Source organism: Mesitornis unicolor, unplaced genomic scaffold (genome assembly GCF_000695765.1).
Source record: "Mesitornis unicolor isolate BGI_N332 unplaced genomic scaffold, ASM69576v1 scaffold8085, whole genome shotgun sequence".
Lineage (NCBI taxonomy): Eukaryota > Metazoa > Chordata > Aves > Mesitornithiformes > Mesitornithidae > Mesitornis > Mesitornis unicolor.
The window spans coordinates 19,915-47,218 of NW_010187449.1; the positions used below are offsets into that span (position 1 = coordinate 19,915).

The 27,304-nt window shown below is 41.0% G+C and overlaps 1 protein-coding gene across 1 annotated transcript in view; it reads left to right on the forward strand.

Annotated features, from left to right (window-relative positions):
• Positions 1 to 27,304, forward strand: part of CERS3 (ceramide synthase 3) — a 37,063-nt gene continuing 9,759 nt past the window's right edge. Inside the window, 10 exon segments of the mRNA XM_010185449.1 lie at positions 1 to 29; positions 9,031 to 9,213; positions 10,788 to 10,905; positions 13,009 to 13,127; positions 16,788 to 16,845; positions 17,717 to 17,767; positions 18,953 to 19,045; positions 19,317 to 19,445; positions 20,954 to 21,060; positions 22,404 to 22,560. Of these exon segments, the coding sequence (XP_010183751.1) occupies positions 1 to 29; positions 9,031 to 9,213; positions 10,788 to 10,905; positions 13,009 to 13,127; positions 16,788 to 16,845; positions 17,717 to 17,767; positions 18,953 to 19,045; positions 19,317 to 19,445; positions 20,954 to 21,060; positions 22,404 to 22,560 (1,044 nt within the window).

Consider the following 27,304-nt stretch of genomic DNA (forward strand, 5'->3'; position numbering starts at 1 on the left):
ATGTTCTCTTTGACTGCAACATCATAAAGGTAGGAATTTCTCCTTCTTTCCATTTTTTTTTCTGTTCTGATGTGGTTTTTTGGTTGTTTATTTTCCCCCCTGCCTACATCAGATTATGGTCTGAATTGCTAGCGTGTGCTCATCTCTAACATTGTCTGTTTTATAAGGCAGAATTAGAGTAACTCTTACTGTAGTCTTAGGATAAAGAGTGGAATAGGTGTTAATGTGATTTTATATCTTGCCACTAAGTATTCCAGCCTATGAGAACTGCTTTTTATTTTAGGGAAAAATAGTACAGGTTACAGTAGTAGTTTTGTGTTTCTGCTTCATATGTCATTATTCTGTGAAGTGCTTGTAAGAGCACTTATTTCTGTACTGAAAGGGAGGAACATTTATTAACAGGAAAAATAATGTTTGCTAATTATGTAAATCTGTTTGGATTAAAAAAAACCTTGAATTTAAGTTGTTTGAAAAATCTAGTTCTAATTTTGTTTTGTAAAATGCTAAGTAAAAAATGTTCTGTAAGAAATCTAGTTTAACAGATTTTTAAATAAGGCTTTCCCGTTGAAGATCTAACGAAGCCAGTGATATAAATAATACATCTAACCAAGCTTTCAGACAGGGTTCTTTCATAGTAATGCTATGAAATTCAGATGGAGGAACCACGTGCCTTTTTTTCTTTTAGTTTTTGTAATGTATACCTATTTTTAGCTAGCTTCCTAGCTCAGGTCAGATCTTCAGCTGGGTTGGCACTGGTGATGCAATGCTGATACACGTCTCGCTGAAGATCTCTCCCTTGCATTTGCTGGGACATGAAAGGATGCCAAACAGTGGCTGAAATAATGAAATACCAGTTACGCTCTGGCTTCTCCTGTAGTTGGCTTTGTGGGTGGAGAATGTCTGGGCAGGTTGAACTGCAGAGGAGGGGATAACCAACAGGAGGAGGACTGAGAGCACAGTATCCATGGTTTAGTTGCTGGTTGAGGGTGGTGCAGAGATCATGAAATCAGTGTACAAGTTTGATCCCCTATGTGTGGGTGTCACGCTGTGTCAGCTGAAGACCCTGTTTCAGGAAGCTGCAAATGGGACAGTTTTCCAGAGCTTAAATGCACCCTTTCCCTGCCTCCCAAGGGCTAATTTCAAACCTTGACCTATTCACTGTGCAGGTGGAGAAGTCAACAACCTTTCCCTCTGCACCCTCAGGTCTCCTCTCTATTATTATTAATTACTATTGTGCTGTCTTCACATGTTTTATGGTACTGTTGTACTTGTAATAACGTGCTTATCCTGACCACTGTGTACCCGTGTGCTGCTCTGTTCTTCCCTGCCCCTAACCCTTATCTTCATTAAGTGACCAACAAGGCTCACAACTCTGGTAAAATCTCCATTAGTATCTTAGCGTTTTAACTTAGACTTCAGGTCTTTATTTCAAATAAAACTTCGGTAAACTGCAAAAAACAATAATTTTTGCATCTTTCCGCAATAGTAATAATTTGTAGAAAAGTGTCATACTTAAATAGATTTTTCCGTACGTTCTGACAAGTGTTACTAACAAGCTCTTGAAGCAACTGGTGTTGGCCCTCTAGATCTGTTCAAACTTTTTATGAATTAAGCACCTATTCAGAACCTGTAGTTTGGATCGAGCTGCTTTTTTCCCCCTTTTTTTTTTTTGGAAGAACTATTTTTTTACCTCAATTATTACAGATATTTGAGTTATTTCATAACTTTTTATCAAGCTCTATCAACATTATGGATTTTTAAAGCTTAAAAGCAGACATAGTTTACACTGTAACTGTACAGGGAGAGCTGTATTTTACTTTTCTCAGCTGTCTGCGATCACCTAAAACCATTTTAGCTGCTCAAAAATGATTTACCTTTAAGTAGAGAGAGCATGGTAACTTTCACCCAAAAAACCACCTTATTTCAAACAGATCTGGTTCTCTTTTTTTCTTTCCTCCCCCTGAGAACAGAGAAAAATAAAAAACTCACTTGCCACCTTAATTGAGATTTATTCAAAGTGCTATTTTAGCTTGCTACAATACAGTCACCAAGTTACAAGGTAATGTGATAGAACAGTAAAAGAAGTGAAATACTCTAATTGCCCTATAACTAGGCACTTAAACTGTTTACAGTTGAGATTTGTACAAGCTGGGGAGTAAATTTGAAGTTAAAGGTCTCATAGCAGTCATAATTCAGCTGGTTTATGTGTATGAAGTATTTCAGTGGTTCATCATAAGAACCTCTGAGTCCAACAGCTCTTTTATTTTGCGCTGCCACTGGTTGTGTGCGTAGCCTCGGTAAGATGTCATTCACACTGTGCCTCAGGTTGTGCAGAACTTAACTGGAATCGTGTTTCCACATTGGTGAAAAACAAGAAGAGTTTCTTGGTGAAACAAGATGGGGAAAAAAGAAGATGCAAAGAGGTGGTAGCATCAATCCAGTATCCTCCATTCAGTTTTTCCCCTCAAACCATAGTTCAAACCCTTTATGCCGATTAGGTGTGAAACGCTGCTTGATCTAATGCCAGAAGCAGCACCAAGAAGCAGAAACAAGCAATGTCTGCAACTGGCAGAAGGTATTGAACAACTCAGAACTGGTGCCTGAACGAATGGTTTTGTGTGGAAAACAGTGGAGGTCAGGGTTGCTCTTACTGCCATAGGGACTTATAATTTTTAGTATAAAAAATTATCAGTGGAGAAGTAATCTGGTGTCACATCCTGTGGTTTCTCAAGCTTGCAAGTTGCAAGTATGTCCAGAAGATGTATAAAGCAGCTGTTGTACATTTGAAAGGCTGGATGGCACAATATTGACTGCCAACACTTGCACCAATATTAAACCATTAACAAGGTAGGGTTTGTAGGTGTGATGGCTTTTGGATTTTATTAAAACTCACTTTTCTGTAGTACTGGGATTTATTTTTTTTAAAGTTATCTCTTAGGTAGTGCTTCTGCTATCCTCAGTAGGAAAAGGGTTGCATGACTGATAGCAACAAAGTGTAGAGCCCATATTTTTTTACCTGGTTCATGGTGGTGATCACAGTGGGGATTCATTAAACAATAAAGAATATTATCTTTCATATCTACATATGTTATCTATTTCTAGCTGAACACAAATCTGCTGCCGAAACCTGTGTGTGAGCTGTTGCATATATTGCTTAGTCTTAAGCAAAACCAAAACCTGTGATATGGTGGATCTGATCGTTGTTTACTCTTCAAAACCACTTTTTTTAATGCAGATGATTAACACCCTGGATCAGCTTTGCTGTCTCTTTTGATATCTGGGAGACTCGATTTTTTCCCAACAGTTACTGCACCTGCTTTACCAGTTCTACCAAATGATGAGAGCAATAGGAGAATTGTGGTATTCCTGGTTTTTGCTGATTTCTTTCTTTCCCTGTTACACCTCTGGAGTCACACTGAGTCTAATAAGATGCTTGGAGAAATTAAGGCTTCTTTCACTTGCATGTTTTTTAGTGAATTTTGAGTTTCCCAATTCATCGGGTGAAGAAAGATAAGAGATCCTCCCAGCACATCCTTCACTCCTGGATATCACCCTCTCTTAGTTCTGGTTTTGGAAATACAGTTTTTGCAAGCTAGAGCTTCTGTGCAGAGAACAATATCAAAACTTTGGCTGTATTTCTTTTTATTCATTCCCCAGACTGCAGCAGACAAAATTTCCACTTTAAAGCAGCCCCTGAATTTATTCTTCAAAATGTAGCCACATAACTTCTGTCAATCCAAAATTTGCCCTTTTTTGCTTAACAGCATTAAAAATAGGAGGTTTTTGGGTTTTTCTTTAATTGAATATATCAAGGATCCAAGGAAAAGAGCTTTGAAGGAAACTCCACATTGGTACTTGCCTACTGTGTAGGCTTTCCTCTAATTACAAGGGATGCAGTTCCTGAAGTAATCATTCCTGATTTTCCTGTTTTGCCCTAGCCCATTTAAAACTAGATTAGGCTGCAGAGGAGATCCTTCCTTAGCAAGGAGGTGATTAGGTTTCTTTATTTGGAGTATTTAATTTCCAAGATGCAGGGGAAATTTCCAGTTTTCTGAAATATCTTTAGTTTATTGTTAGGCTGACTTTTAGGTCCTTCTAGGGCAAGGGCAATGATTGCAGTTTTGTCAGTGAAAATTATAGTGGTGGTGCTTATATCTATGGACAGGAATCTGGGAAGAAGTGGGCAGAATATGGATCACTTGGCTGTTGTCACTTCTCACTCCTGACAGAAGTGTCCCCTTGTTTTATGCTGATGTACTTAGGGAAACGAACCTGGGTCCCAAGGACTGCATTCATAGCACTTCTCAGAGGTGAAAATTTCTCAGCAGCGTAAAATGAGTCTGTTGCAAAACGCATTCCACTCACCCAAGTGATAAGAAACTGGTTCTCCCATTTCCCACTCAGATTTTGGGCACTATATGAGGAAATGCCTGCTGTCTCACCACTGGTGCTCGTAGCCCCTGGGTGGCAGAGGGGACACCTGAAAAACTTCTGCCTCTTCATTAGTTCCCTTCCACGAGGAGACCTGTGGTGGATGGCTTCTCTTGCTCACACTATGGGCACTTGGAAGAGATGTTCACACTGTGAGATTGGATGGCCTTCCTAACCTGGTAGGATTTAACAAGCTGCCAAAAATCTTTGGGTTAAAACCAAAACTAAGCAGTACAGACAACATCATTTAAAATATCTGCAAGTGCCTGGGGTTGGTCTATGTGTAATATGCCAGAACAGCAGCTCCTGTGGGGGAAAAATAATTTTTCCAGAAAAAAGTGGCATGCAAACAATAATGGGAAAATTCTCTCTCCCATGGCACTAGCAATGTGCCTTTACCCTGATGTCGTCCCAGAGCAGAGTTTGCTCTCTCTGGCCATTCAGTCTATGCCTGGTGAATGGACACAGATGTGATTAAGTGTTCTGCGAAGTCACTTGGCCACAATTGTCCCTGGTAATCAGGAGGGGAGATTAGCACATGGCAGCTATGGTTTTCTAAGAGACAAAGCTTGCTAGAGACAAACAACCTGCATGCTTTCTATCTGTCTCCTTTTCCCCATCCTCTGGCCTCTTCTTTCATGATTTACATAGCCATTGTTTAGGGTCAAAAGGATTCAAAGTAAATAATTTAGAATGAAGCAGTCAAGTCATAATGTGGAGAAAGCTGATAATGAGGATTAGCATTTGGGACTGGTTGCTGTAGATGTGGTGAGTAAACCGTAGAGCTGGATTATTTGTGTCGGTGATGCTGTGGGAGCACCGAAAGAACCTTTTTGGCAAAGGGGATGGGATAGTAGATGGGTTAATCTTTAAAAATGTAATTGAGCTGCAATACTAATTTTAATCAAGGTTTCTAGGAAGTAGGAAGTGTGTATTTGTGGAGAAGGAGATGATAAATAAAGCCAGTGCTGAGCTATTCCCAGTTAATTTGCCCTGAGTGGTGCTTCCTGAGATGGAGATTTCTGTCAGGTATCAGCTTCCTTTTCATACAGGAAAACATACAAAGTATGTGCAGGTTTCATGAAGTATTTCTCAGCAAGCTGAAAGGGCCACAGCTTGTTTGTAGGACAGGAGAAGAGAACCTTGCTTGTATACATGATAAATGCAGCAAAATAGTATTTATGGAGTTCCTATATGTTTCAGGATCTTCGTGATTTGAGAAGGAATAAAACTACTTAATCACACAGCCACAGCTGTCAGCCATGTAAGAGCAAGAGGGCAGAAAGAGAAACTGTGAAATGCTCAGGTCACTGCAGCCCAGGTGTGTTTGGAAAGACTTTCTCACCTCCCAGGTGCTCCAGGAACCTGGTGATAAGAACTGAAGCTGAAGGGAGACAGGGAAACAGCCCATCTACTTTAAGAGCTGCTATTATGAAGATGGAAATCTCCAAGATTGCACAGGGAATGGCCTGAATTGCTGCAGTGAAACCACAGGTTGGATGTAGGGTGACCATCCAGTTTACGGGTAATGAAACATAAGAATAGGCTGCAGACATGTGGAATTTCATCCATAGTTTTCTAAGAATTACTTGCACAACCTTCATCCGGGACGGTCTAATCCCCTGTGTGCCAGGCAAGACCTGGTGCAGGTACAGGGGATTACAGAGGAAAGTCTCAAGAATGCACCTTTCTGTGAGGCTGCTTGGTTTGTGAGGAAGGATTTCTGCTGAAATCTGTGGGCTCTGGATCTGACCCCAAATCTCAGAATTCCCTTAAATTTAAGATTAAGCATGTGCTTATGAGCTTAGTTTAATAGAGATGTATTAACTGGTTTAAAACCTGAAAAGGTACTCATATGGTGAGGCATCTGTATGTGGAAGGAAAACATGAATTAGTGAGATTCTAGGAATCCAATATGGACATATGCATGACCGAGTTCTTCTAGGATTTGAGTGTTTTGGGTGCACATTCAGTCCCAACCCATCTCACTGTAGTCTGTTAGTGCTCTTTCCACTGTGTTCTAATGGACTGGCCTGGTTTTTATTACAGTTACAGTTTGTGATAGTTTGCAATGCAAAGTCTAGTATAAAAATATAGATATATTAGGAAGCAGAACTGTGTAACGAGTCTCTCCCCTGGTCTTCTAGGGCAGTTTGTCTGCAAGCCTTTCTGTCTGACCTAAAATGTCATGTTTCAAAGCCCTGCTTCATTATCATGGCGCCTGTGAGCTGTAGTTAAGGGTCTGTTAGCAGCCCCGTTATAAATCCCTACTTCCAGGAGTTTATAATTCAGCAGTAAAAAAAATTGCTCTAGGCTGAAACTTGGCATATAAAGTCTCAGTGCAGGAGCAATTGTGATTTCTCCCTCCTTTATTTGTGCATTTGCTTATACACACACAACTCATTCAGTAGGTTTTTACTGTCCCCATTTGGCATTTAAAAAGATTAAATGGCTGGGTTATTAATATTTCAATACTGACTACTGTGCTTGGCCAGCAAATTGATTTACAGTGTCTGTTAACCCAGCTCTGTTTGATGGATACAAGTCACTGTTTCACAAAACTACTGCAAGGCTTTGGCTTTGTGTAAACAGCCCAGTGTGGATCGCGGTGCTTGTTCATTAGCTGGTGATTAACGAAGCTGGAAAACCTGAGTGTACTAAGCATGGCATCCTAGTCCATGAGTGGAAGCTATGTGTGGCTAAAGTTGTGTGGTCCCTGATCAAATATGGACGTGAAAGGAACTTGAAATGCTGTCTGTCCCCAGCATGATTTGATCTTATCCCTTGGTCCTATATAAATCTATTTCTGCGAGATCTTCAGTGGGGTTTTCTAATGCTATAAGGAAACAGAATCACAGAATATGAGGAGTTGGAAGGGACCTGGAAAGCTGCCCCAGTGCAACCCCTGCCACAGCAGGATCACCAGAGCAGTCACACAGGAACACGGCCAGGGCTTTGGGTGTCTCCAGACAAGGAGACTCCACAACCTCTCTGGGCAGCCTGGGCCATGCTCTGCCACCCTCACACTCACAAACTTTGGCCTCATCTTCAGCTTGAACCTCCTGTGCTCCAGCTTGGGACCATTGCCCCTTGTCCTGGCATTGGACATCCCAGAGCAGAGCCTGGCTCCTTCCTCCTGACACTGCCCTTTCCAAATGGATCCCCAGGAATGAGGGCACCCCTCAGTCTCCTCTGCTCCAAGCTCAAGAGCCCCAGCTCCCTCAGCCGCTCCTCAGCAGGAGATGCTCCAATCCCTCCAGCATCTTTGTGGCCCTGCTGGACTCTCTCAAGCAGTTCCTGTCCTTCTTGACCTGAGGGCCCAAAACTGGACACGGTTTGAAATGGTCCCAGCTCAAGTGTTTCCTCATAGAAGCTATGGTTCAGTGAAATCAGTTATCTCCTCATGGTTTTTTCTGGTTTACAGGAAATTTTAATATGGAAGAAGTTATTTCAATTTATTACTCCTCTAAATTATTTTAAAATGTATTTGAGTCTTATGGAAAACATTATCATAACTTCTATTTTTATTCAATTTTAGAATGTTTTTATAGGATATATAACATATTAGTACTGTAAAGTCCTTACAATTAAATTAGGGATAACAGAAATTTCTAAATATATAACACACACACACATATATTTTATATATATATATAATTAAAGTTAAAAATTAGACTTGTACAAGAATGAAATGGTGTAGTTTAAATGATTTTATTTTTTTTTAATTCCTTCAAGATCTGATTTCAGGCATTTAGTTCTGATCTGGGATTTGGTCACAGTTAGATCACAGTCTTTCTCACAAACCCCCAGAGCAGTTTGCTGTGTGCTGTAGTTTCCATACTTGGTCCTGTGCACAGGTGTTTGCACAATCGGGATCAAGGTGTCTGTTGTCATTAGTGTATCAAGCAGCAGTAATTCAGCACTGAAGTGTCTTCATAATTACAGAACTGAGTCATCCCCTGGACTTCCTCATTTCTTATTCCACCCTTCCACCCACTTACATTTGATTAATGAGGGCAGCCTAGGGAAGTTAGTTCTGTTTAGTATCTTTTGTTTATTGGTATGATAAATTAGAAATAATTATTGTAGAAGATTTGACCAGGTACTTAACAATCTAGTGTGAATGACTGAAGTGATGGAGCAGATTAACATCTCCCTGGCAGACTTCAAAGTCCCTGCATTCATTTATACCAGCTCAACATTTAGCTCTATTATTTTATCTTCTGCTGGATTATAGTCCATGCTCTAACCCAAGGGGTTTTCAGCTTCCTATAACTGATTTTTTTTCTCCTTTTTTTTCTGAGAAAACTGGCACAATGTCACACCTCACTGCCTAGGTCTGTTTGCTGTTGATTCAGTCTGGGGACACCTGAGCATCTCTGCAGGCTCTCCTTAGAGAGCCTCTGTGGGATCAGTGCAAGCCACGCTGGGCAGTTTGTTCTCCTTGGACCCAAGACTCATCCACTGTTTGCTTGAACCTTATCTTTAGGAAACATCCTGCCAGCTGGGAACCACCGTTCTGCACAAGTTTCCAGATGTTTTATTTCATGCATTTTAGTATATCAGGAATAATTTTAAGTTTTCTCTTTATTTGCTTAGCATGGCACACATATTGAAGACACTCAACAGCTGGTTCTGGTGGGAGAATATCTGGATGCCTATCAATGTCACATGGGAACATTTTGTGGACCGTGATGGACTTGTCTTTCCAAAGCCACATCAGTTATATGCCACAATACCGTATGCTTTTGTATTGCTGATTATCCGATTCTTAAGTGAAAGGTAAGAAATGTACACACTGTTTTATGCTAATGTTAATCCTCATTAATGGTAAAAAAATTTGAAAAATAAGATGTCTTTAGGCCAATGTTCTTATGTTTTCATAAAGGAGGATTAGTTGCTGGTTTGCTAGGAGGATCTGGTACAGATAATATGGCAGGTGACAAATTGGGAACTATTTCCACTTTTAGGAACATGTGGCTGTGGTCCAATCTAGAAGGAAAATATTTCTATCTAGCTTTGCTAGAGCAGTGTTTGGATAATACGAGTTATCTCCCTTTGCTAGAGATACCATTAATACAAAACCATTTGGGTGTTCTTTTGCTTTTTCCCCTTTGGTGGAAGAGTAGAGGTATTTGTCCTCCAAACCAAACCAAACCTCTCCTTTTGTTTGATCCTCCACCAGAACATTTGTGTGAGGCTGATAGATCCCAGGTGTCCAACTGTAGCAAACTGTACTAGGCAGACTGGAGGGATCTTTAAGTTTCACGTGAATATTTTATGCAGATCTAGTAATGCTGTTTCCTTATTTTCTCACTTTGATACTTGAAGATGGATTGCTTCTGCAGCTGGAATCTTATGGGACAGACAGAGGTTGGCTTCACAGAAGGAAGCTACAAATATATTAGGATTTTCAGTGCTTTAACTTATTTCTGCCTTTTTTTGTTTAGCTTTCTTTTTTTTTTGTCCTAAAGAATGCGATTAGTAGGTTTTTATAATTATTTCAGGATAGAATGAGGAAATTTGGAGTGTCATGAGTTGAACAGACTTAAAACAGAACCAGATAAGATTGTTCATGTTAGAGATCAAAAGTAATTTGGATCATATGTTTATAACCACTCACGGTGTCTCCTGAGTAAATGCTTGCCCAGCTGTGTCTCACTGCTCTGCTATTGGAAATTACTCGTGTGAGTAATTAGCCCACACATCTGGCCTGCAGTGAATCTGCCCGTGGATGAGGAGAAGTGACCGCTGCTATGAGCAATAAGGAATCAGTTGCTGATATCAGCAGGAGTGGGGGGGGGCTTTTTCAGAAAAGCCTGCCCAAGTAGAAGGGTGAAGCATTTTGGCACCAATTTCTACTGGAAAATGGAAGAGAGAGAGAGAGAAGTCTTCAGTCTCTGGGGGAGCTGCTGTGTGCCACAAGCCAAATCCAGTGTCCTGGGCAGTGGTAGCCCGGTGAAGCAATGTGCTAAGTGACTCTGTGCCTAGGAGAAAGTATCCCAGTAGCGATCTTTCAGCTCACATGGAGAGAGCATCTGTTCTTGTTTCTCTGTCCCTTAACTGTTGTTTAACTCCAGTGTGCCTCTGAAATACACACAGACACAGAAATCAGGACCATTCCTTTAGTTTTATAACATCTCACGACCACAAACTTGAGTCTTTTGGTTTGCTTTTTTGCATAACTGCTAATTGATATACTATGGTTCTTTCTTGGGTGTAGCTAAAGGGACATTCCTTTGTCTCGCAGTGCACTGTCATATCCTATGATATTTTCTTCCTATCCTGACATGCAAATAGCTAAGGTCTTGTAACTGTGTTGCATTTTCAAAGTTTTTCATGGTATATCTTTTCAGATTTGTTGCTATACCTCTAGCAAAAGCCTTAGGTATAAAGAACGTAAGACGTGTGAAGCCACAGCCTAATCCTGTTTTAGAGAGTTATTTCCGGGAGTGCTCAAGACATCCATCCCAAGTAAGGATTCTCATTCTTTTAAACTAGTTCTGGTTTTGGAAGATCCCAAGTCTTACTGTTTCAATCAGCTATCAGCAATGACCTCATGGGATGTGGTCCAGCTGATTGACAGATGACTTAATTTATTTGGGTTTTAGTTGCTGTTCTGCTGACAAGGGTATATGGCATCCAAACCAGAAAATACATTTAAGATGTTTAATTTTCTGGCGTGCTGTTCTAGGTTAGAACAGTTAATGTTATTTCCAGTGAGGGTAAGTGTTCCATCTTTAACTCATTCTGCCTGGAGAAAACATCAGCTGACATCTGTTGTTGGAAAGTGGTATCCTATTTATTGCAAGCAATAATATTGGAACGCTGGCATGGAAGCCTTTTGATCCGTTATATTGCTGCATACGTAATCCTGGCTTATGTGAGAAAGCAAAGCAATCTTTCTATTACCTTGCTGTTTGTTTTTAAAATTGAACCAGAAAAAATAATAACCAATGTTTACCATCACAAAAAATGAGGCAACTTGATTGCTGATGGGAAACAGGCTGCTGCGAATGTGGCCTCAAAGTTCACTTACCTAACTACAGTAACCAAACAATTGCAGTGTTCCTACGCTGTTTTTGAAAAGAAATATGTGATTTCTAGTAGTGAGGGATACTGATGATTATTGATACATGTAACTTTGCTATCTCTCCCTAACTGTGCTGTTCCTTTACTGTGTCTTTTGCCTGATATCATCAGGAATAGATGTATTCGTGTTCACATACGAGCTCTTCTCTATTTGGGCAAGTATCCCAATCTCTGTTTCACACCTTCCTTCTGCATGAGTACAGCTTGACAATTAATCTCTGAAGGGAAGCACAGCATTTTTATGCTTGTGAGTCCATGGGAAATATTCAGACTGCCTCTTTTAGGTGTCCAGCTTGGGAACCAGCGTGCCTAAGAATGCATACAGAGGATTGAGGGCATCCAGGCTCCACTGCCTGCCAAAACAAAGCCATTACTCCTGCATGGCAAGTGGAGAGCTCCCCAGCCAGTGGGATGGGCTGATCCCAGAGGCTGTTTGTTTGCACCTCTACCCTCCCTGGCAGCCGAGGTGTCTTTGCTCGCATACCAGAGCTTTCTCTGAGGGTAGGAGGGTAATTGAACTGGACTAACCTTGGTGGAGGCAGTGCTGCTGCCACCCACTATTTGCACACTAGCCTCGGGGAAGGAGCATCCCCTGGGATGAGTCACCACCTCCACTCCTGCAGCAACCCCAGGAGAGGTCAACCCGCACCTTCCACACTTTGGGATGAAGGAGAGAAGGACGAAGCTTACGGGCTGCTGCACGGGGGGTGCTGAGCACCCAGAAATGCAAGGGTCACATTGCCTCATGCTTGGCATGTGCTAGTGTGGCTGCACGGCAGAGCTGCTTCACCTTCAGAGCACACATCAAGCAGAGATGCCTGACTGCTGCACTTGAATGGCTAGATGCATTTCTAACCTAGAAACCAGTGCTCTAGTCCCAGTTTATTTTTAGGTGTCCAAAGGATTTTGCTCAGCAAGATTAACTGACTTGCCTTGTACCACAGTGTCCTGGTTTTGCTGGGACACAATCGCAGATTCAATCCCAGCAAAACCAGGACACACAGAAGTACATTGGATTTGAGAACAGCTCAGGTCATCTTAATTCCAGGTCTGTGTCTCATCTGCAAGGCTTATTTAAGTATAATCTAATACTTAATAATACTAATCTAATAATTAATTATACTAAGATGTTAGATATAATGACCATGTGTGTTGATATATGGCACTTAGCCTTCCAGCCCAGCTTTAGCAGTACAAGTTGCGTCTTTGAAACCACAGAAGCCACCAGAAAGACAATAGCAAAGTTTGTGGATCCATGCCTGCTTTATTTATATAAATTAGTGGCTCAAAAATCTTGGGTTTCTGTGAGTGTCACTCAAAAATTAAACCAGGAAGCCTGCAAGGTAAACCCCCAGAGATAGTTAATATCAGTAATATTTTTAAATGAAGACATTACAACAGTGGGAAGCTGACATGTGAGCTACAAAATAAATGAAGATGACGTTGGAGTGCATGTTGTTGCTAACACTATTCCATTTTTTGCAGTCAGAGATTCAAGGCCTTGCCAAAAAGTGCAACTGGACGGTCCATTTGGTGGAAAAGTGGTTTAGGAGACGGCGAAACCTTGAAATCCCAACAGTGCTTCGGAAATTCCAGGAAGCTTTGTAAGAAAAGACAATAATTTTGGTTATTACGGATTTTACTGCTTTGAAAAAAATGATTCAGGTCCTCGGGTACCTTTTAAGAGAGCCTCATTTCCAGAAAGCTGGGTCTGTCTGACAATGGTTTTGGTTTGTGCACACACAAATAAATTGAAAGAATCTAGTAGCGTTTCTCCAAATAGTGTGACTTTAAAAAAATTAGGATAAGAGTTTCTCCTGAAAAAAACTCAAAAATATTTTACAGTTTTCTTCACTGTGTAATAATGAACTTATTTATGGGCTTCCTGCTACATGGTGCTTAATGAAAACATGTAGAGAATAGGAAAATATTTTTCTGTCTGCCAGTAATCATAGGGAAACAAAAATACTTACTCACTCTTGTTTATGTATGTACCCATGCTGTCATTTTGAGATGCTATTATGCATACAGGAGGCAGGTCAAGAGCAGGAATTGTGGCATCCTAACTAAATGATAGGTGTTACGGCTTCAGCACGGGGTCCTGTGCAAAAGATGAGCTCAAATAGACTGATAAGAGTGGGCCATTGAGAAATTTTGAGTGAGAATAATGAATGTGGAAAAAGTTTCAAAGCCTCCTGCACACGACTGAAAACTGGAAAAGCATTCAAGAGCCTGATTTTTCACAAATGTGTGAGAACTTCCCCAGGCCTAAACATTTTACCATTTAATTACTCAAGTGTCATCCAAAACCTCATACAAATTGCAAATCCCAAAATGGGCATGGCTTTACTTACATAGCTCATCACTTTTGGATACTGAAATTAACTGTACCACTGTAAAACACTTTCCTCATGTCCTGTGTATTTGGATTTTTGAGTAGCATAATTACATTGGCAAAAATTAACATAATTATAATGTGTAACCTCTTTTAGTGTAAATTAGCTTAAGGAATAAGGGCTAAAAGTACAGCTACAAAGCTCAGAGTTGAGTACTTTATCAGCATTATTTTCAGTGTGAATCAGTATGGTAATGATTGGATGATGTTCTCTGTTGGGCGTAAATTCAGTTGATAGACACAGATGTGTCACTCTGAAACTCAACTGAGTTAAGCGTCCTGGCAAACCGATATCTGTGGTTTATTTCTGCTGTTTTATGCATCAGTTAATTTTGTTTCACAAGTAACAGTGAGATATTCTGCTATTGATAAAAGACTTACCTGCCTTGGATGCACGTCTCTAGTAATAGACAGCCAAAGACCGAAATGAAAACTTGCTTGGCAGCTCGAGTGAGAATGAAGCAAACATGTTTCTCTTGTGCAATTTCGTGAACCTTGCGCTGCTCTTCTTGGTGAATGTAATTGGATGTAATTCTCAAGGCAACAAATGAGGAGCAGAGTTATTCCATGCTAAGAGTGTTAGGAGCATCATGAGATTTCTGAAAGGCTGCAATCTTCGGGATCATTTTTCTGAATCACACGGAAATTCTGATGAGCCAGATTAAACCATACTTAAGGTATTAATGCTCCCAGTTAAGCAACACTGGAGTTTGGAAAGCCCTTTGCACAAAAACTTCCCTGCTTTAAAACACTCACCAGCCTTTAACTTCACCTACTAAATTCTTTTTTTGTTAGAAGAGAAAATATTCCTGACGTTAAATAAGAAAATCCTTCTGCATAGCTGTGGTGGTCAGGTTCAGAGCCTAGGAGGTGCTTGTTGGGTAAAATCTGGTGTATTTGGATGAGTTTTACTTCAGGTTTTGTTCACCAAATTCAGACAGAAGCTTGGCTAAATGCATAATGAGGTAGTGCTCTGCTCTGGCAGTTTTGCACATATAATGAGTTCATCTGAAGCACTGAGCGTTTACTGCCAAATGTGTTCAGTGTATATTTGTAGTGCTGGGGAGTATTGGCATGGTCTTGTTGGGTGCTCTGTGCTTTGAATCTGATTCAGAAAACCACTTACGCTTTACTATCAACACAGAATCAGTCCTGCTGTATCCACTGGACTACTCACACCTCCTTTGCTTCAAATAGGAGATGCGAGGGCAAAATAGGTCTCTGTGTGAAAAGTCTGTCCCCTGCCACGGTGGTGTTTTCCACAGCATCTCTTGGTTAACTCTGAGCCAGGTGTTACTTGTGGGTTCCAATCCTACCTCCCATTTGCTCTCCTTATTTCCACCATGCATCTTTGAATTTTTCTGCCTGCTCAGTGGCTGTTCTGAAGTATTATTTACAGATCATCTCAGAAAAGATGCTTTAAAGTTGAGAAGTAGAATGATTGTTTATTACCAGTGTATCAAGTGGCAGGTTTATGATCGTTTCCTTGACTTCTTCCACAGGTGTGAGACATATCTTGTCTAGCCTTCACCATTGCATGTCCTCATCTTTTGTTTGGTTGGTTTTTTGGTTGTAAAATTTTGACTCAATCTTTGAACATCTTATTTTTTCACCTGGGAATGCAGGTCTCAGAAAGGAGGGGCTGCTCTTACCAGACAGGTTCTCATCGTTTTTCTCTCATATGGTACTTCATTCATATTTGCCAAAGTCCTCAATCTCATTTTTATACAATTCTCAATCCATTAGTACAGTGCTATTCTTAAGGCTTTCTCTTCTTCTTTTTAGCAAATTTAGCCTTTCTGGGAGGCTGTTGGCTGCCCTCCTCTTGTTCTATAAATGCTCTCACCAGGTTTGAAGCCATCTCTGTGATCCTGACCTTTCTCAGCATGTGAAGTCCCACAGTGTTTTGCTGCTAATCTTGAAGAGCTGCTCTGTGAAAGGTCAAGCTTGTTCCTGCCAAGGAGAAGAGTGGGAAGGAAGGAGTTTTCCATCACCTGTAGAGGCGGGAGTGGGAATGCTCCGGCTGAGTCTCCAGCCGCACCCAGTCCCAGGGACAATACCTCCCACTCAGGCTCTAGAGTCATTACAGTGCTGATTGCTGACTCCGGATCACAGCATCCTGCTCTGCCAACGTTGTTTTGGTTCACTAAGATACAGAGGAACTTTTTTCCCTTTGCTGACTTATCAGCTCAGTGGTGAAAACCTGAAAGGTTCATCTGCCTTGATGGATAAATGCTGGCAAGCCTAGTCAAAGATTGATGTTTATGGTTAATTTAGACTTCTGTGGTGAGACATAAACTAATCCAGTATTGTTGTTAAAGCTTCATGGACCTCCCCTGTTTTCAACTATCAGTGTTGAGAGAGATCAAAAGAAGTTAACTTGGTTATCGAAACAAGTCACTGTTGGTGCTCACAGGGTTTGATCAGATTGGAAAGTGTGTGCCACATGGCTGAAGGTCCTTCTGGAGTCAGGAAACTGAGAGGTGTTCTTAGTCCAGTGTGAATATTCTAGCAGGACTGATACAGCAAAAAACATTGGTGTTATAAAACATGAATTTTTAGGGAATTTATGACATTTGCTGTGGCTGCTTTCTTGATCAGCTCATGCCTGGCTGGAAAATTACTGCTGTAATCACACTAGAGATACCTGGTTTGCGATAATGCACGGTAATTTACTACTTCAGTGGTTATTCAAAGCGTAAGTATTTAAATAGTAATAATTCAGGTATAGTTAATATGTGACAATGTGAGGACACGTATATGTTAAGGTAGTCTGTGATATACAATGATTTGCAGTAACTCTGTCTCAGGATTTTATCTATAAAAAAATGTAACGCTTTGTTCTTATTTTTTCATTTTAATTTTGCAGCTGGCGATTTTCATTCTATCTTGCATCCTCTATTGCTGGATTTATATTTCTGTACGATGTAAGTTAATTTTTTGAAGGATTTATATTCTCTCTTTTTAGCAAAATAAGGACTGATTTCTAGATCTTTTTGAAGCCCATTGAAAGACTCGCTGGCTTCAGTGACTCTGGGTCCAGAGCTCTGTATGTATGTGATCTAGATGACGGGCTGCAATGTGCACTGTGGTTTTACTTATTTTTTAAATTCTCTTTTGAACTTCTATGATGAAGTAACTTATGACTAATCAGTATTTTTAAGGAAAGCTTTAAGAAGTCACGCAGATGATTTTACAACATGCCTTATTAACACCTACAAATGCATCACGTGGCCCTGTTTCTCTCAGAGGAGGCCATAAACCTGTTCTGGCAGCACGTTTGGGGGTCACAACAATGGTGCATTTCACTGCTATTTATTGAGGTGTTGCTGCTAAGTCAGAAGTAGGGAATAGCTATATGAGCACTGCCTGGGGTGTCATTAATGCTCCTCCTGAGCAACAGAACAGTTCTCAGCATGTCTACGTTCATCTGGCTCTTCTCCCCAAACACTGTTTATCATCATGAACCAGTGATGTGTGTGGCTGGTAAACACAGCAAAATTTAATCACTGTGGCAACATACCCTGAGTAATTGCAGTAATAAAACACACACCCACTGCTTTGGATGATGAAATGATGAACGGGAATGTCTCAGGTGTCCCAAAAAGAAGCCAAAAAGCTAGGACCAATGTAATAAATCTGAGATGTAAGATGCCTTTAGAAATTGGTGGAGGGCAGCAATCGAGACTATAGCTTCTTAGCCTGCTCCACTTAGAGAAATGTGAAGTATTGAAGTCTTTGAGTTAAGATGAGTTATTGTTGCTCAGCTGAACAGTCTGAATGATCTGTCTTCCCCAGAAACCCTGGTTTTACGACATATGGCAGACGTGGGTTGGCTACCCGTTTCAGGTGAGCTTTTTGGTGTTGGGCCATTGCCCTCGAGGCATCCCAGGTATTTCCCCACTGGAAGGGCTAATCCACAGAAGCACTTCTCCCTCCCAATGGGCACCACCTTAGAGAGGTGCGGCACCAAAGCTTTTTGCCTTTCTTTGGTACCTCCTGCCGACTGTCGCGGGACTTCTCCATCACCTGCCCGTGCTGCAGCTCAGCCCTCCAGCCAGATCACCCTTATTTCCACCCATCCCAGGTTACCAGTTGCAGACGCTCTCTGTGTTTCGGGTTTCACTAAGCTTGCACCAGTCCTGATGATGCTTCAAGGCGCTGCAGAATAGAGTTACACAGAGGATTGTGCCGAGTGCCTGCTGGGCCCTACTGCTCAGTAGCGCAGGTGGAGGGAGCACTGCAGTGATCCCTGCTCTGGGGATCTCTGCTCAATACTCTGGTTGCTCTCTCTAAGAGTCATAAGGCTCTTATTTCTTCCTAAAATATTGTACTAACAGTCCCATAAAAGATGACTCCCAGCAAGCTTCCTTCTTGCCCACCGGCCAGAGATTCTTACGTTGTCTGCCACTTTCCACTTTTATAAATCTGTGGCCCATCACACTGCTGCCACCTTATTTCTCTCCTACTCTGAGGCCAAAAATAAAAAGAATCTTGTGTCCCAGCTGAGTTTTCCCAGCTTCTCCAACTCATGGGACCTGATAACCAAGCCTGCTTCCAGCTGCCTGGGAAATAATGTGCTGAACCAAGGGAGCAGCCAAGCTCAGCATCCAGCCCTAAGCAGATGCATAGGATTTTAGCATAAATAGCTGACATCTTAGTCATGGCATATGTGAATGTCTAAAATGTTAATTGTTCAAAATGGAGGGCTTCATTTATTTGCAGTTGTTTGTAATTAAACGCAGAAGCACTCTGTGTGTAGTTCTCTGACAAAAATATAGGAAAAAGCATGTTAAAATTCAGAAGTGAGGGAGAAACTGCTGAAACTGAGAGTTTGGTCTGAGTAAATGTTAAAATATTTGGCTCCCAGAACATCCTTCTTAATGAAGCCCAGAACAGGGATTTAGATTAGTTTAATTTTTTAAGCAAGACTCAGCAGAGGAGCAAAAGAAGTGAGGAAAGGAAAAAAGAAGTCATTTCACTTGGCATTCACTTTTTGCTGCTCTCAGTTAACTGTGGTTTTCTCTATTGCAGACTCTGCTGCCATCCCAATATTGGTACTACATGGCTGAGATTGGGTTTTATTGGTCTCTCTTATTTAGACTTGGGATTGACATCAAAAGGAAGGCAAGTGGTCATGCTTGTTTGTAACTAGAACCTGTGGGGGGGAAAAAATAGTTTGTAAGGAAAAGCACTGTCCTGGTACTGGATTTGGTGCAGCCACATGAGGGCAGCATCAGGCTGTCCCTGGCACACCTGCACACATCCGTGCTGTCCTGGCTGCAGGGGCATCCCTGTGTGTGTGACAAGTCTTGCTTGTCACTGCATCCGGATGGAGACCCTAAGGACTGTACTTGCTTTGATCTACTCTTTTTTAAATTCTTCTTCTTCTTCACAGGATTTCATGGCTCATGTCATTCATCACTTGGCAGCCATTGGGTTGATGAGTGGCTCTTGGTGTGGCAATTACGTGCGTGTTGGAACGCTGGTGATGTTTGTGCATGACACAGCAGATTTCTGGCTTGAGGTAACCCTGCCCTCCGTGTTTTATTTTTTTGTTTTGTGTGTTTTGGTTGGTGAGAAGTGGGGGTTCTTTTGGTTGTTGCCCAGGTTGTGTTCGGTGACATTTTAATTTTCTGGCCACAAGTTTCATACGATCCCTTCCTATCCCCACAGACATGGTTTCACAGATTCATGAACTGTAAGATAAAAAAGAGCTTCTGAAAATTTCAGCTGATACTCTGTTACAGAATCCATTAGGAGAGAAGTGCAGAAGAGAAGTTGTTCAGTACAGAATGGGGACTGGAAATACAGCTGCTTCTCTGGATTATTCTTGTTTTATTGTTAAAATTAGACCAAGTTGGCTAGTCTGTGAACAGCTTGTCATGATACCAATTCTCATGCAAATTTAGCAGCCAAAATTCTGGCTACTTCTCCAAACTGACTTAATTTTGTCAATTCACACCTCTGTGTTGACCCAAGGGGTACATCTACGTTATCCAGTCCTGGCTGGAGACACTCAAGCTGTCCCTGAACAAGGTATTGCAGGTATCTACTGGCAGAAGAAAAGCCTCTTCCCCCTTTGCTGCTGGGTTTCTTGGAAGGCAAATGCACACACTGTTTTCTTCAATAGTTATCTTGGGTTTATAACACCAAGGTTGAGAGCATAGGATTGTCATCTCTTTTGGTGGCAGTGCCAGTGCAAGCAGCCCTTGTCGGCTGTTGTCTGTCATTGCTCATTTCTGCTCCTGATGCTCTATTTGTTGTAGTAGCAAAACTGACTGTGGGGTCATGCAGTTGGGATTGGTGCAGGTTAAATGCATACATGCGGGATTTTGCTGAGTGATTTTTTTAATCCTCAACTGCTTTGTGGTCCAGGTTAACCCTGTGTCCGTACAGTGGAGCTGACAACTGGTGGGACAGCCCTTAGATGGAAACTGAAGTTGAGTACCAGAATAACTTAATTCAACCTTGACACTCAAAAGTTCATCAAGCTGCTGTTTAAGACTGTGGTTTGGCACCTGAAGCTTTGCTTACACTTGAGAGCAGCTGTTTCATTCAGCAGTGCCCAGGGTGATTCCTAAATGAAGGAAACGTACAGTTCAGCTAGGGGAGAAGCAGTAATTATAGTCTTTATTAGCAGGGTAGAGACCAACTCTAGGATCTGAAGCCCTCAAACAGGAGAACACAGAGGCTGAATTAGCCACAGGGCAGGGTCAGTAACGTGCGTGCCCCAGAATTCCTGTGTAAGCGATCACTGCTGCTCCTGAGCATACAGATGTGGCCAGCGGCTTCTCTTTGATTCAGCCTTTGATACGGAGTCCTTTCCTTTAAGAGGAAAAGAGAAATATAAACAAAGAGTCAGTTTTGGTACTGCTTTATTAGGTAGCGGTAAAATGATTGCTTTGCATGTCAAACAAGGAGGAAATTTTCTTCTTGCTTAGGTGGAAGATGAGTCCTTGTTTATGAAAATGCAGAGAGGAACGTATTTCAGAGAATATTTGTAATATGTTTGATGGTTTTTATTCAATGCAGGCAGCCAAAATGTTTAATTACGCTCACTGGGAGAAAACCTGCAATATGCTCTTTATCCTCTTTTCTATTGCATTCTTCATCACAAGAATCATCCTCTTCCCCTGCTGGTAAGCAATATTTAATGTAGACACAGGCTTTTATTTCATTTCCACTGAGAGGTTCATGTTGGTAGTGGTGGGAAAAGGAAAGGACTGGATTGGGCTTTAAAGAGCAGAAGCAGAACTTTCATTGTTGTTGGCTACTAGTGAGGAGAGTTCATTTTCTTTAAAAATTTAAGTAAAAATAGATTTTAAATGAGCCTCTTGAAAATATGCTAACCTAAAGAAGGGCTTTTATGTATTATTTAACTTATTTTCATAAATTGTAGTTCAATGCTATGAGCTACTTACTTAACTAGAAGAAATAATTTTCCCTTTCATTGCATTCCTCCTGCTGTAGCTGCAAACTCAGAGTACAGTGTGATTCCTGTATGATTGTAGTCAATTTTTTGTAGTCTCTATGTGCTACCTACTTCTTGGGTAGTGCCTCGCCTCGCTCATGTGAAGAGCATTCAGAAAAATCAAGGTGAACCAATTAATTTGTTAAATCAACACAAATAAATCGTAACTTGCTAAATACTCGCATGACTTTGGAGTGCTCTGATTTAATCTGCTTTGGAGAATCCACATGGGTGCTTAGTGTGCTTAATGCGTAACACGTTTAGCTTTTTAAAAGTGATAAATGTGTTTCACATTCATGGTTTCATTGACTTGCTCTACTTTGCCTTTGTGCCCCTCCCTGCATGTGGACAAGGCCTTAGAGACTCAAGCTGGTTAAATTAATAGTTCTGAACATTGATCAACACAAGGTTTTAATTTCCTGCAGTATTTTCTTTCAGAAATGCTGATGTCTTTTACTTTCTTGTTATTTTTTGATTAACTATACAAGTGATCTCCGATCATTTTGCTTCACTGAGTTTCTTGTTCTGGAGTTCTTGAGCTTGGAAGCAAAACGTGATGAGATTAAAGGGACTCAAAAAGTCCCAAATAATAGAGAAGTAGTGAAGTATGAAGATGGACAAAACATATGTTAATTAACAAAATGCCCTGTTGCAAGGCCTGTAAGATTTTTCTCTGCAGTGTGGATTTCAGATTAGAAAGAATTTGTATTTAAAAAATGGCATAGACACAGTGCTCCATAGCATCTAGACCACACAGGGCTCAAGGTTTTTAAAAAAGTCTTTTTTTTCTATCCTTCTTTAGAACATTTCCATTCAAGACTCACATTTCTCATCTTCTGAAGCCTATATTTCAATAGAGATGCATAATCCTGTTAAGACAGGGCTTGTTAATTAATCTGTCATCTTTGCAGACCTTTGTAATATTTTGTGGAAAGAGTTAATTGGTTTTGAATGTGAAATTAAACATAGAGGAGGATTCTTGCACTGTAACAGTGACCTTTATTTTTTTAGGATTCTTCGTGCCACGTTGTATCAGCCTACATACTACTCCACGACTCCTGTCATAGCGTATTTTCTATTCAACGGGCAGCTATTGATCCTCCAAGGCTTGCATTTATACTGGGGTTACTTAATTCTCAAGATTTTGAAAAGGTTCATTTTCTATAAGGTAAGCGATTTCACTTCTGCAGAAAGTTGTGTGAAGTATCAAACAGATGCTAATACCTCCAATATATTTACTTGGAGTTTCTTATTGTTCTCCTGAACTTTTGTGTCAGCATTTCTGATAGGGGTCTACAAAGTATAGAGCTGTTGAAATGTGCTTTCTACCTCTCATTGGCACATTGGTTTGTAGATCAAAACTTTATCAAAACTTCAGCTAAAGCCTTTTTTTGCCTGTATCTGATGTCTTGCTCCTATAGCAAATGAGAAATGAGCTCTCACAAAAACTGAAGCCCTAAGATGGTGCACAACTCTAGAAATTCCTGTGTTGTGAGTGAAATCAGCCTTTTCTCACTGGATTTTGTAGGGGATATAGCAAAAAAGGAGAGAAGTGAGTGATGAGATCTTTAAATACTGCAGAAAACTTGTAGTCAAAGTTCTTCAGGTTTGTCTAAGTCTGAGGTCAGCTATACTTGAACACTGGTTTTGGATAAAGAAAACCGTATAAAGCTGATCTGGTATTACATTATGACAATGGAATACAGACATATTCAACTGGGGTAGAGACACAGTGCAAGGCTGGTGCCGCCATAATCTGCTTTTACCGTGTAGAGAAAATTCATGTGGGGAAAAAGCTATAAAGAAAACTTTGCTGCAGTTTAGGTCTTGTTTGATTGCCTGAAGTAGCGACGTTTTCACGAGGTCTCTTGTCACGAAGTGTGCAGTGTGATGCAATGTAGAGAAAACATTTAGCAAAAAGCATTTAGAAAAGGACTTTGGGTAATGTGTCTTTAGGTTTGGCATAAGCATTGACAGCTGTATTTTGCTAGTTAAGATGAAACTGAAGTTGTGCTTTTGAAAAATGGTATTTTTTTGAGTATCAGGATGGAAAAACTTGAGTTGACTCTGTCCTTTTATCTGAAGCAGTTAATGCTGTGAAGCATTGGAAGGAAACGGGAAATATTCTTTTCTACCCTTATTAATTGCTGTTTGATAATAGAAACCATCCTATAATTCTCGGGTTATTGGCTTCCTTCAGCTCTCATGCAAATGGACAGCTGGATACCATAGGGAGACCCAACAGTTTCCCTAGGAGAAAACTAGAGTCACAAACTCAACTGTTGTTAGACAGCAAACAGCTGTACCTAACGGACAGATCTTCAGAAGAAATGGCTTCTAAAACATGCTCCTATGTTCCCTTAGACACCGAGAAGTTTGTATTTCTTGCATGTCACCTCTGTTAGATTAATTAGAAAATTATTTCTGGCCTGGCTTATTGAGTGTTAGTGTTTTACTTCTCATTTTCTTTTTTGATTTTGGCCTTGTCTCTGTGCTGTTCTCACACAACTCCTCTGATGAAATCAAGAGGGACATCCCTCTGCCTTCCAGCTGAGTAAGAGGAAGGCTTTGGCTTCGTGCTGCATCCGCATTGGCTGAGGTTATAAGAGTACAATGCAGGGAGGTCTTCAGATACAGTGGTGGAAAGGAAAATACTAGGCCAGCTATATAAGGCCATTCTGCCCTGCCTGCGTACGTGCCTTTGTAAGGGGCAGAAATGTTTTATTTTGAAATAAGAGCTTTTTTGTATTAGTCATTGCTAAAAAATGGGAAAGCATCAAGCCTGCATCCCTACCCTAGATTTTTGATTCCTTATACAGCTCTCTGAGAAGACAGTTTCCAAATAACACTTTACCAGTGGTAGCAGCAGCCCTAGCCCTTTTCGGTCTGTGTGACTTCAGCTGGCCTGCATGTGCAGCCTGGTTTCCATAGCGGTGGCAAACTTGGCTGTGAAAGCAGCCAGGACCTCCAGGGCTGTAAAGGCAACGTTGAAAAGAATGGTGTTCACAAGGCAGCGTTTTTATACCAACGTATTTGTTGTAGACATACTCACACAAATAGCTGTTGTTATTTTAGTGAAATACCAGTAAACCATCATCCTTGTATTAGAGGGTTTTGTTTCTCTGGACAAGACTTAAGCTTTCATTCAGAAAACAGACGATTTTTGACATTTTTCTTGAAGGAAGTTAGCTACTTCAGATGGAAAAACGATCTCATGATGTAACTGGGAATAGAGACTGATGTTGTTTAACTGAAGGAAGCTCTGAACACTGCAGGGGTGTAAGGAATATTTTCAGTGCCCTCTGTGCCTTGAGTCACACTGTGTTGGTGGGGTCACCAGTGAAAACCACTGTAGTGCAGCAGTTAACAGCTCCTAGCGTCCTGCCAGGAACTGGTGTCCCCCAGTTGTAGCCTCCTGGACCATGGCATCGTACTGTCTGCAAGTTAATGGGTTTGAATGGATTTAATCTTAGTGTGCAGTGCTGTTGCCCCTTGTTGAAGGACAGGTCAAAGGACTTGTCTGGGCCAGACATGAAATGAGGTCTAGGCATGAAATGTGGGCCTAGATTCAATATTTCTTTTCAGATTGTGGCAGGAGGCTTTGTTAAAGGCAGGAATTAATAAGAAATGATATCACGTACTGCAGCACTGTGAATTCATAGCTGCTTCTATGCTTTACTCTTTGCCCTCATGAAGAGATGGCTCTTGACTGAGACTGGCTGGTCAGGAGCTCTTCACCTCAGATGTCACCTCCGCTCTGCACTGATAAAAGGGACAGTAATCCTCAGCCCTCTGGGTTAACTGCTCAGCCAACTGACTTGGACTAAAAATATTGCAATTTCCCTCCTTCCAGATACTGCAGCCAGAGATGAATAAAATTGAGGAAAAGGGACAGAATGGAGGAGCTGATCTTGCTCAGACCCTCTGTGTCCTATTTTCTCAGGCATTTTTTCTGGCAGCACAGAGCAGCACTGGTGTCCAGGCTCACGGGACCTGTGCCACCTTTCCCCTGGCCCAGTCCTCCAGAAATGCCCTAACAAGGGGGAAACCTGTATCAACAACCTAAGTGATGCTCAGTTACTTTGCAGGAGTATTACATTTTTCAAATCAAAGGTCGTTCTTCTGGAAAATATAAAAATACTCCAAAAGGAACCCAAATATCCTTTCTTATGTGACATTTTGTGACCCTGCACATGTGTAAGGCATACACATGTAAGAGAAGCCCTTCAAGGTCAGAGCTGCAGCCATGTATCTTAGATCAGCTCTGCTGCGAGAGGAAGAAGGACATTTTTTAGGGTAATTTCTTCTCAGGTTAGGTCAGGCAGTTGCAATGTTAGCTGCTGGCTGCCATCTTGATGGCCAAGGCCTTTTGTTGCTAAGAAACTCCATGTGTTTCTGTAATATTGTTCAATTACATGGTTAAATTACCCACTCGTATCAAGTTTCAAGCACCATTGAAACATGTCTAGTCATCATGTCTGCACATATGACAATATTTTAGGAAAACTGAAAAAGCATATAGAGAAGTATGTACATGTGCACTGATTTAAAATATCTCGCCAGGAAAATCCCATGGAGATTAAACATTTTATTTCCAAGGTCAGAAAAAGGGAGCGAATGACAGCAGCTTAGAGCCACATTATTACAGCAAATTAAGATGTAACATCTATGTTAAAACCATTACACACTGAGTTAAGGTTTTGAGACTTTAAAGCTTGAAAAATACGTGTAAGTTGTAGGAAATGGGCATGATGTCCACATGACTGAGATGCTTCAGGGCTGATGCAAAGTCCGTCAACGGTGGAAGGTAGTGGCAGGTTTTTAGCGGACTGTAATGTGACCGGGAATATGTTTTCTTTTTATCTCGCTTATTTTGTCACCATCAGACTGCATTCAAGTAAGAGAGTGAGCATCTTACCAGTGGTCTCTGTTATTTAAGAGTCATCAGGTGCAGGTTTATTTGACTCACTGTGATTCTTTCCTCTTCCTGAAGGAGAGAAGACCCCTGGGGTCCTGCACTGCTCTAGAACAGGCTTTTGGACTTGGCACCCTTTACAAAAATCAGCTGGTGCCACCTATGTATTTTCACTATTTCTTTGGTATTTTGTCCTTTAGAAGCAGGCTTTTTAAAGATTTCACTTGGGTGTATCCTTGTTCATTCCTTATTTGGCCCAAATTCCCAAGGGAACAGTGTGAGTGTTTAAAGAATGACTAAGGACAGAGTAAGGGTAGCTGAAAATAATGAGAAAATACTGTTTTGGGATTGAAATGAGAGCCGTGAAATACTTGTTGTGATACTTCTGCTGTTTCCAGCAATCATTCTTCTACTTCAGTCATTTGTTCTGTCTGAGGATTCTCTCGTACTGAGAGATCTCTGCCTGCTCAAGTTCACTTTCTTTTCTTCTTTCTACTGTGCTGACACTGGGATCCAGTAGAGTCCTTGCCCTAAAAGTGGTTAGCCATATAGAGACTCCTGAAATCAGTTACTCCCCTTTCTGTATCCAAAGATAGACTACTAAAACTACAGCCCTAAAGGTGTGTCTGTGGTCTAGAATACTTCACATATTTTAATATTAATGTGTAGGCAAGGCCTGAAAGTCCTTTTGGTCACAGCCATTTGCTCTTTTAAGACATAGATAGTGGTTCACTACACCTGCAGCGGTGCTGGCCTGTGTTACTTCCTATCTTACTTCTTGTGAATTTAACTCTTTATAGACTTTCTATAACCCTTTGTATAAGTTTTTAAATGAAGTTAAACAGTTCCCAGGGGCTGTACTACCTGCTCCTGGCAGTTGCCTTGAGCTGATTTTAATCTCGGGCTCTTCAGACTCGCTTCAGCTTCTGCAGAGGTTCCCTTCCGTGGGATTCTTTTATTATGGTTTTCACCTTTCTTTTTTGTGCTTGGTCTGTTT